The sequence below is a fragment of the Acanthochromis polyacanthus genome, chromosome 4, assembly GCF_021347895.1.
Source record: "Acanthochromis polyacanthus isolate Apoly-LR-REF ecotype Palm Island chromosome 4, KAUST_Apoly_ChrSc, whole genome shotgun sequence".
NCBI lineage: Eukaryota > Metazoa > Chordata > Actinopteri > Pomacentridae > Acanthochromis > Acanthochromis polyacanthus.
Window position 1 is genome coordinate 22,219,153 of NC_067116.1, and position 10,056 is coordinate 22,229,208.

Below are 10,056 nucleotides of genomic sequence, written 5' to 3' on the forward strand. Positions count from 1 at the left end.
GTCAGTTCACAAATACATTATTTATGAACAATTAAAAACAAATAAAGGCCATAAAGTAGAAACTCGGTGCAACAAAAATACAGACAGCTGTGATCACTGATACACAAGTTAGAAAACCTGTGTTCACTGAAACAAAACTGAGTCCACGTAATGTAGCTGAACATGGAGATGAAATAACTTTCAGCATTTTAAACCTAATGTCTGTTTCTATCTGCATGCCTGCATCATGGCTCTACTTAGAAGAGAACTGCCATAAAATCCAAAAGATCTGTGTGACTTCACAAACATGGAAAGGGATAAATGAGGATGCACTGAAAACAGTGAAGACAGCTGCAGCATTATTCAAGTGGTATAGTTCAAATAATAGCACCACTAATCAGAGCTCTGCCTCGTCTTCATCCTCGTCACAGACCCCGTCCTCTCCAAAGGAAGGGCCTGCCGAGGTGACCCTCCCTGCCCCTGTCTTTCCCCTGCAGGATGCACACTAGAGCTGAGCAACACAAGTTGAAGAAACAATATTAGTCAATACAGTATTCCTTTTCCAGCAGGTGGTTTCCTGGACTGCAGATAGCTGAAGAGATGAGGGAGGAAAGAGGCGGAGGGCTGGAACAGATGCTTGTCTCTGACTGAACTAGAAAGTGTCTGTTGACCTTCTCTGGTTCACAGGTGATGAGACAGGTGAGGGTGAATCATCAGCGAGGTCTGACGTTCATTTTAACTTCACTGGTCCCTGCTGACTCAGCAAACATAACAGAATCTGTCTTATAGGTCAATGAGCTCCACCCTGTGTCCTGACATTGCTACTGCAGAGATCCATCATTTTATCTAAAAATTCCATTCAGTTCCACAAACAGCTCACTGTCTTTAATGATGGTGACACAGCTGCATCACAGCGGTGTTATACATTTACTGTTTATAAATATAACCATCTACATTCACCATCTTCAGCGCAGCAAAGCCCCAGTGCTGTAAAGAAGGAATACTGCACCCAGTCTTAAATGAGAACAACACAACAGTTTTGCTTCTTTATATTAATATAACATAAACAATGTTGTCATATAAATATGTATAACTAATTAATGTTTTTTTTAATAATCTTGTACAGTTCTTTAAGAGAAAAAAACAGAAAGGTTCTTAAATTTCTTTTCTACTATTTAGAAACTGAATGTCATCTCTCCAGATGTTGACGTAAGCACAGTGTGTGATGGATGTGGTCGGGTCCAAACGCTGAAGAGCCAAAGTGACAACCTGCAGACATTTTTTAGTTCAGTGTTCCTCGTGGTTTTTCAGTAGTCAGTGAAACTGATTCATGGTCAAGAAACAATGTCAACATTTCCAGCTCACAGTTTTGGAAACCAGTAACTGGAGGGGATCTGCAGCCTTAAGACATACTCGAGAGACTACATGTCCCAACATTCCTAGGGGCACTTGGATATTCCAAAGGCGAAAAAGGCCAACCCTAAAACCAACACTCCTGACTCAGAGAGTTTGAGGTGTGTTCCCACTGAGTGACAAAAGATCTGAAGCACTCCAACACTATCAATCATCCTTTCTGAGAATCTGCACAGAGTTGTTTGTATTTTCAGTAAAACATTTGCACAGGATTTAAAGACGTTCGTGGCTTTACTGACTTTTGTTTGCTCACTATAATGTATAACGTATACACACACACTGAACAGCTGATCAAACTGCAAATGGAAATATAGAAATATGTTGTTTCCAGACAATGTGAGTTGACAGAATAGTGCTTCCATTTCTTTCTCTTTGTACCATTTCAACACACTGAAGGAATACCAAGTGACCACATACAGAAGATTAGGATTGGGCCTTAGAGCTCAAGATATCCTGAATCTGGACTATATTTTATTTACTTGACAGAAGAAGACCACAGAAATGTCAACAAGCCATTTGTACAAAATGGCCCCACAGACACCATGAAGTACTAGACTTGACTATATAGGAGTTCTGTGCTCTTTTAACTATTCATAAAGCCTTACAAATGTAGAATATGATAACAAAAGCTAGCTTAAGCATTTAGCCATTTGGTGTGACTACAAGGTTAGGAATCTTGGAATACTGCGTGACATGAGAGAAGTTTGAATGTTGATATGTTGCCTTTAGTCCAGTGAGCCTGAACGAGATGCACTCATGGGCTGAATGTTGGACTTATCTGTATTCCACATCTTTGCTTTCAACTTTGCTCAGTCTGTCACTGAGCTCATCAAAGTAATTGTCAGCAAAGCGAAGCATCTGAATGACGGCGCTGAGCAGCAGAATGTCACAGTTCATGTTCAGCTCCAGCTCTTCACTGTAGTTCTTCACTGGAACAACACAGGACAGCGGCACACCGAGCCGAGCGCCGACCTCCTGCATCTGGATCACAAAACGCAGTACAAAAGGATTCAGCCAAGGATAGTTCACTGTTTTATGACTAAAAAACAAGTCTGCAAGATTTGTTTTGTTTTATAAAATCCTTACCAGTTCCTTAATGTAGCCGCTCTTATAAATGTTTCTCACATCCTCTTTCACCAAAGGACAGGCTTCATCTACTTTAGTGAGCAGGACCAGCTGAGGAATCCCTGGAGGTACAAGAGCAGAAAGACACTTTTATCATATTTTTGTCACAACTGTTTGCAGCAGTTGCTTGTTGTTGAATTAGCTGTTTAAAGTGAACATAAAAACCAGGCATGTGAACATGATAAGAGTAACCACATTCTGAAAACTGCTCTCACAAGGAAGCCTTTTATTAACTACAATGCAGTCCACTCCTTTGATTGGTCACTTTGGACACCCACAGTGTCTCTGGCTCGTCTCTGACTTAGTGTTGAAAGAAGTACTCAGATTTTGTACTTGAGTAAAAGGTAATAATACCACAGTGTAGAAATACTATTTTAGGTCTTCATATTTTCACCAAAACAAAGTACAAATGTATTACTGTGAAAATGTGTCAAAAGTAGAAGTACTCATTACAGGTAATGGTTCATTTCAGAAGAATGTTTATGGTATTGTTGGATCATTCTGACCTATCAATGTGTCACTTTCACTTTGTAAAAAGTACAATAGTTGCCTCTGCATTGTAGTGGAAAACCAAGTGTTAGATTCTAATTTTTCATCTTACTTTGAAGGAGATACCTTTCACTTCTCTGTTTGGACCTACAGGGGTGCACCACACTGGATAGATGATAAAAAGAACAAAGAGAACGCTGCCAGTGTTCAGCAGTATTTGGTTAATCTGTCCGCAGCTGCAATAACTAATCAAAATACCTCATAAAGTCAAAGAGTTATCAGCCACTGTCATTCAGGGCCTCAAAAGTCAACTGGACAAGAGAGTTGTTGTTTCACAGTTGAGAGTGTTGGAGGAGAAATACTTCCTCCCAAAAATTCTCTTCCACTGACCCATTCGGTTGACCTTTCTGCGGATAGCATCCAGCTTCTCCTCCATCTTTGTGGGCATGATGGAGATCTTGCAGGCATCAATGACGTAGGCCACACAGTGGATCTTGTCCTTCAGCCCTGGAGACTTGCGATAACCGTGAGTCTCTGAATTCAGAGGAGCTGAGGGGTTGAACTGAGCCACATGTTGGAGTTAACTACAGTCAAGTCAGTGTTTCAAACATTCACTATACTGCTGAGTGTATTCAGCTGCTGTACCTGGTAACAATCTGGCAAATGACCATTTAGGATGCTGCTGATGTCATCTATGTCAAGCCCCGCCCCTTTGTTGTCCTCCAATCCCATGGTATCACACAAGATGATTGGCAGAGGTTTGCCTTCTCGTCCAGCTTTCACAGAGTAGGTGCGAAACTGTCGGGGACAGGAAGTGGACAGATCAGAATTATCACGTTGAAATCAGTGAGAGCAGATGGAAATCACTGGGAGCAGACACTGACCTGTGTGGTGAGGCTGGTGCTGGAGCAGCCAGATATGGCCTGGCTGGTGACGTGGCCTCTGAACACAGAGTTGATGGAGTTAAAGAAGCTGGACTTTCCAGCTCCGATGGATCCAATGAGCAGAACTCGAGCCTGGGACGCAGAGCTGATTGTTGGTTTGTAGGTTTTAATGCTCTCCATCAGCTCCTGCCTCTTACTGCACAAACACAGAGACAAACTAGTTTTCAGTCTGAAGGATAGGCTATTAGTTGTTTTGACTGTTTCAGAACTTCTTTGTGCATAATCAGCTGACCTCTGTGACATCAGTCCTGTTTGCTGGTGAATAATTCAAATGCATAATAATTTACAAAAACACCATGCTAGTCTAAAACAGAGTTGGATAGTGAGCCTAGTGAACAGATTTTATGTCATGGCACAAGGAACACATCCATTAAAAGAGTATATTCAAATGTTTAGCACATTCTTATGAAACAACTCCAGATTACCAGTTGGTATCAAACTGCATAAAGTTGAATACATTGTATAAAAGAAATGAATAATGTGCAGAACAGTGACTGTCCATCTTACAGTGACTCCCAGGTTACTGTCCTCCAGGGCCTCTCAAGTTCAGTGGTTTCTGTTGACCAGCAAAATCAAGAAATATAACAATTTTACTGAATTAACAAAGGTATTAACATCCCGCTTGGGGCTGAAAGATTTGAGAAAAATATCTAAGTGTGACTTTGTTTTTCGACAGATGATGTAATTTGTTTTTATGTCAAACTTCAGTTCACCGTTCACTGTGTAACAGACTTAAAACACATGAGGGTTCATTATTACATGAGACATCATCACTTTCAATCAAGGAGGACGACATGAATTTGTAAAGCCTTTGCTTTGCTGTATATTGTATGGTTGCACAGATCAGGAAACGTAAAATGCAGGAGAACACTGATCTGCAAAAACAAACATCAACATATGTTTATCTATAGTGAACTTACCCTCCACCTGGTAGACTTCACACTCAGTCAGGTTGAGATCATTGCCGTGCATTTCTGCAGCAGTGAAGTTGTAGTAATTTCCTGGGTTACTATTCACTACTGCTTTGCTTTGATTGACAAGAACCAATGCTTCGCCAAAGTAAGGACCAGAGTTAGAGATCATTCTCACTGCATTTGCAGGACCAGTGACTGGATATTTGAGGAGCTTTTCTCCGTTGAAGGTGAAAAGAAAGGCCTGGTCGTCATGAACATACTGTCCAGATTGACTAAAGGGTTGTTTGGTGTAGCCTCCAAACACGTAACCGGAGGCGTTAAAGCCCACAGACACAGTGGGAGAGTGGGTGTCACATCGCTGGTGGAAGGCGGCACCAGTGAAACCATGGATGCTGGCCTTGTAGAGCAGCTGCAGTTTGACTCTTCCCAGCTGAGAGCAGACTGTTTTCTGCTGGCATCTTGTTAGCATTGGGTTCATAATGGACAGTTGGTCTGCTGAGCTGAACGTCGAAAGGCTGAATGAACTTTGATGTTTATTCACTTTGAAGTCTGAAGGAAAAAAACACAGATGCATAAAACATTCAGGATTGTTAGACTCACTGTTCAATATGTTTGTAAATGAATACTGATCCAGGAGAAGCTGCCCATGGAAAAATCATTTATACTATATTATATGCAACATTAAAAAACATAATAACATGGACAGCAAAGTCCATCATGGGTTGTTAATCAAACCCCTGAAAGCTCATCTTTGTGTGTCAAAGTTGCATATTTTGATGTTTTTATTTCTATGAAAATTCTTCCTTCCTGCCTTAAAATGGTTCAGATGTCAGGAAACTGTGGCGGTTAGAACCCAAGCAGCAGGCAAACAGGCAGGCAGGTGAATTAATAATGATTTTTAATGGGTTTAAGCAAACAGAAAATAAACCAAAACGTGAGGCACGGGGAATGAACAGAACAGGGAATTAAACAGGAACTAAGGGCGACGGCTTACGGCCGTGGTGGGGGCTAAACTAAACTAAAACGGGGAGAGGTGACTCACGGTTGTCCAGGGGGAATCGGGAGACGAAGCGGGGACGGGGCTGATGAGAGCCGGTGGCTGGACTGTGGTAGGACTGTGGCAGGGATGGTGGAGCAGGCAGAATCCAGGCAGACAGGGAGAGTGCAGAGCGGAGGAGGGGAGACAAGCAGACGAGGGTCTCAGGATGAAGGGGGGGGAAACGAAGTAGGCGAGGAAGTCCAATGGCCGGAGGGAGAGAGACAGAGTCCAAACAGAGGTGTGCACACGACGGGGAACCGCAGGCAATGACCCAGCGGTGAGCTGTTGGCAGAGCCAGGCTTTTATCTGCCGCTGATTGCTCCTGCATAGCCGCTCTAATCAGCCGGAGTGCGGAGCAGGAGAGGAAGGGGCCATGACAGTACCCCATCCTCGAGGTGCACCTCCTGGCGCACACAGGGCTGGTCGGGGTACCTGCAGGGCATCTCCAGGACCAACAGGGATCAGGCTGGGGGGACTGCTCTGGGGGCGGTCTGAGGATTGGACAGGCTGGGACTGGACGGGTCGGAGGGACCGCTCCGGAGGGCGGCCCGGGGACGGGGAAGGCTAGATGGACAGCCCGGGAGCTGGACAGGCCGGGGCTGGACGGGCTGGAGGGACCGATCTGGAGGACGGCCCAGGGGCTGGACAGGCCGGGGCTGGACGGGCTGGAGGGACCGCTCCGGAGGACGGCCCGGGGACTGGACGAGGAACCGGCAGCTGGCCCGACGGGGACCCTCTGGAGGCTGGGCTGGGAACCGGCAGCTGGCCCAACGGGGAACCTCTGGAGGCTGGACTGGGAACCGGCAGCTGATCCGACGGTGACCCTCCGAAGGCCAGACTGGGAGCCGGCGGTGGCGGGACCCCTCCGGGGGCAGAACTGGAGCCAGGGTTGGGGACCCCTCCGGGGGCAGCACAGAAACCAGGACCGGGGGTCCCTCGGGGGGCAGCGCTGGAGACGGGACTGGACACAGGACCAGGGACCCCTTGGGGACAGGACTGGGGTCAGGACTGGATACGGGACGGGGGACCCCTCGGGGGGCAGGACCGGGGACAGGATTGGACTCGGGATTGAGGATCCCTCGGGGGGTAGGACCGGAGACAGGACTGGGTTCGGGATTGGGGACCTCTCGAGGGGTAGGACTGGAGACAGGACTGGGTTTAGGATTGGGGACCCCTCGGGGGTGGGACTGAAACCGGGACTAGGGACTGGATTACACAAGGAACTGGGGACCTCTCGGGGAGCTGGACTGGACACAGGGCTAAGGAGACCACAACTGCAGGAGGACCAATTGGGGTGGCCACTGCAGGGGCGCCACTTGGTGTTGGGGTGGCGTTAATCCTTTTCTGGAGGGGAAGAGCTAAGCGTCTTCTGAGCTTGGGGGAAGTGCTAAGCCTCTTCCAGGCTTGGGGCCTCCTCAAGGCTGCCGAAGAGGAGCTATACCCCCTCAAGGCTGCTGAGGAGGCGCTACGCCTCTTCAAGGTCTCAGGGGAGGCGTTATGCCTCTTCAGGGCTCGAGGGGAGGCGCTACACCTCCTCAAGGCTGCCGAGGAGGGGCTACGCCTCATCAAGGACTCGGGGGAGGCATTTCGCCTCATCACGGATTCGGGGGAGGCGTTTCGCCTCATCATGGACTCGGGGGAGGCGTTTCGCCTCATCAAGGACTCGGGGGAGGCCTTAAGCCTCCTCAAGGCTGCTGAGGAGGCGTTACGCCCCTTCAAGGCTGCCGAGGAGGCTATATGACTTTTCAAGGATCCAGGGGAGGGTGGAAGCCTTTTCAAAGCTGCAGGAGAGGCGGGAAACCTCTTTACGGCTGCAGAGGAGGCATAACGCCTCTTTAAGGCCGCAGGGGAGGCGGGACGCCTCTTTAAGGCCGTAGGGGAGGCGGGACACCTCCTTAAGGCTGCAGGGGAGGCGGGACGCCTCTTTAAAGCTGCAGAAGAAGCTTTTAGCTTTCTCAAGGCTGCAGGTAAAGTTTTTAGATTTCTCAAGGCTGCAGGGGAAGCCTTTAGCTTCCTCAAAGCCGCAGGGGAGTCTGGAAGCCTCTTCAAGGCTGCAGGGGAAGCTTTTAGCTTCCTCAAGGCCGCAGGGGAAGCTTTTAGCTTCCTCAAAGCTGCAGGGGAGGCCGGAAGCCTCTTCAAAGCTGCTGGGGAAGCTCTTTGCTTCCTCAAGGCTGCAGGGGAGGCTGGAAGCCTCTTCAGCGCTGCAGGGCCCACATGGACCGGAGACGGGATGGTGGCCCCCACAAGGACAGGAGACGGGGCGACGGCCCCCACAGGGGGCTCAGCTCGAGCACATCAGCTCCCCACCTAACCTGTAAACTGATCCTGAAAAAGAATACTAATAGGGAAGGCTCCACTCTACAATTAATAGTAATAAAAATATTTATAATAAACTGTACTTCTAAAGCACATTTCAAAACTGGAGTTACAAATTGCTTTCCAAAAATACAATAACAAAGCGCAATAACAGCACAAGTACAACAACAAAACATTAAAGTGTAATAATAACAAAACATAAAACAGGAAAGACAATTAAAACACAAAACCAGAAGCAATAAAACATTGCAAGAGACATTATTGAATATAATAAAAATGTTGATCTGTATAAACTGAGGCATTGACTAAGCTGTTCTGAGAGAATTGGGAAGCTTGTTCCACAGTAAAACACAAAAGCAGAGGTTTTCCTTGTTTTAAACAGCAATTGATTCTCTGATCTGTGAGGATCAGAGAACCAGAGCAGATCATGTCAAGATTTAAAAGTAATAAAAGAATCTTAACTTGAACTCTATAACGAATGGAGATGCAGTGGGTTTCATGCAGTATTGGAGTGACGTGTTTGTGAGCTGCTGTTTATTTTAATCTGCTGTAAACAGTTAATGGCTGCATTATTTTGGAAAGTGAATGACTTTTGCATCGTTTCTGTACTTGAAGCTGTTTTCCTGAACTGAGGCGTTTTGGAAAGTTGCCGATTGTTTGCCCCTGTCGGGCTGTGGAAAAGCTCTACAGGTTCACCAGCTGCTCATCTAGGGTATTTTACTCCATATATATTTAATTACAGAGATTTTAGTAGAGAACAGATATTAATTCATCAGTACTATCCAATTTGAAGATGTTTACTTGAGTCAGATGTCCAATTGTAAATGTCCCTTACATTCCTACTTTATTCCCTCAGGTAATTCTTTGCATTCTTCTTTTTGAATTTTTGCTATGCCTTAATTATTAACAGAAACTAAATATTTACTCAGTCTACAGTCTGAAAATAAAATGTTTGCCAGAGCACATGGCAAACCAGTAAGTTTTGGTTTCCTGGAAGACAGGCACAAGAATGAGCCACGCCTAATAACTGTGCCAAATATTTCTACCACATCACCCCGATTTTAACTCACTGTACGCTGATTATAAATGTCTTAGAATTGCGTTTCTAAATCTTAACACATACATTTACTGTATTACATCAGTGAATTTAGCAAAAGCTAAACAAACCACATCCAAACTTTTGCAGTCACCAAATAAGAAAACTCGATTTTAAATCCTACTGGCCAACATAAACAAAGTAAAAACATGCAGTCCTTTAATGTCTTCAGTCCTACCTGCTACTCTTCTGGACAGCTGAGGGAAGATGACTAGAGATCACAGTAGCCCACTGTAGAAGACGGGTGTGTCTGCAGGAGGCTGTACCCACAGAGCTGCACAGAGAGGGCTGCACACTTCCTCTGCTGTTTGTGTTTCCTGCTGATCTGATGCTAAACCAAATGGCAGCATTTACCGCCATGATGGAAGACGGCCGCGAAGTGAGTACTCGTTTTATTAATTATATTAGTAACGTTATAAAATGTTTAATTTGATAAACGTTACAAACATTTCTGCTGTTTTCATTTGCGAAGCAAAGCTCTTGTTAACCTGCTAAACTGAGAAACAAACTATGTTTGAACTCGTCATTAAGCAATGAAAACGACCACTTTTATATAGTGACAGTTGCTGTAAAATTCACACTTGGCTTGTTTGCTGATTTATTTAATTGAATCATAGCCAGATTTTGTCGGTCCAGCTCCAGATGATGATAATTAACTACAGCCAACATATTACTTAATCCTTCATCAGGTAATAGAAACATGAAATGATCTCTGTCAATCACATTAGGCAGTAACAAACT

General features: G+C 45.5%; 1 protein-coding gene across 1 annotated transcript; it reads right to left on the reverse strand.

Annotated features, from left to right (window-relative positions):
- Positions 1-1,014: 1,014 nt before the first annotated feature.
- LOC110959186 (interferon-induced protein 44-like) lies at positions 1,015-9,628 on the reverse strand. The gene is made up of 8 exons (XM_051947213.1): positions 9,494-9,628; positions 4,871-5,413; positions 4,458-4,506; positions 3,891-4,086; positions 3,652-3,804; positions 3,397-3,568; positions 2,479-2,579; positions 1,015-2,373 (listed from the first exon to the last, which is right to left on the reverse strand). Exons 2-8 carry the CDS (start codon positions 5,340-5,342, stop codon positions 2,167-2,169), a joined length of 1,350 nt encoding a protein of 449 aa, XP_051803173.1. The 5' UTR covers positions 5,343-5,413; positions 9,494-9,628; the 3' UTR covers positions 1,015-2,166.
- Between the last annotated feature and the right edge of the window lie 428 nt (positions 9,629-10,056).

What these genes read in the sequence shown, in the direction of transcription:
- LOC110959186 (XM_051947213.1), bottom strand. Translation starts at nt 5,342, where the DNA reads ATGAACCCAATGCTAACAAGATGCCAGCAGAAAACAGTCTGCTCTCAG. An exon ending in TGAAGTCTACCAGGTGGAGG is followed by an intron (nt 4,507 to 4,870) that starts GTAAGTTCACTA and finishes GCTGGTCAACAG; the next exon opens with AAACCACTGAACTTGAGAGG. An exon ending in ATTTGCCAGATTGTTACCAG is followed by an intron (nt 3,569 to 3,651) that starts GTACAGCAGCTG and finishes CATGTGGCTCAG; the next exon opens with TTCAACCCCTCAGCTCCTCT.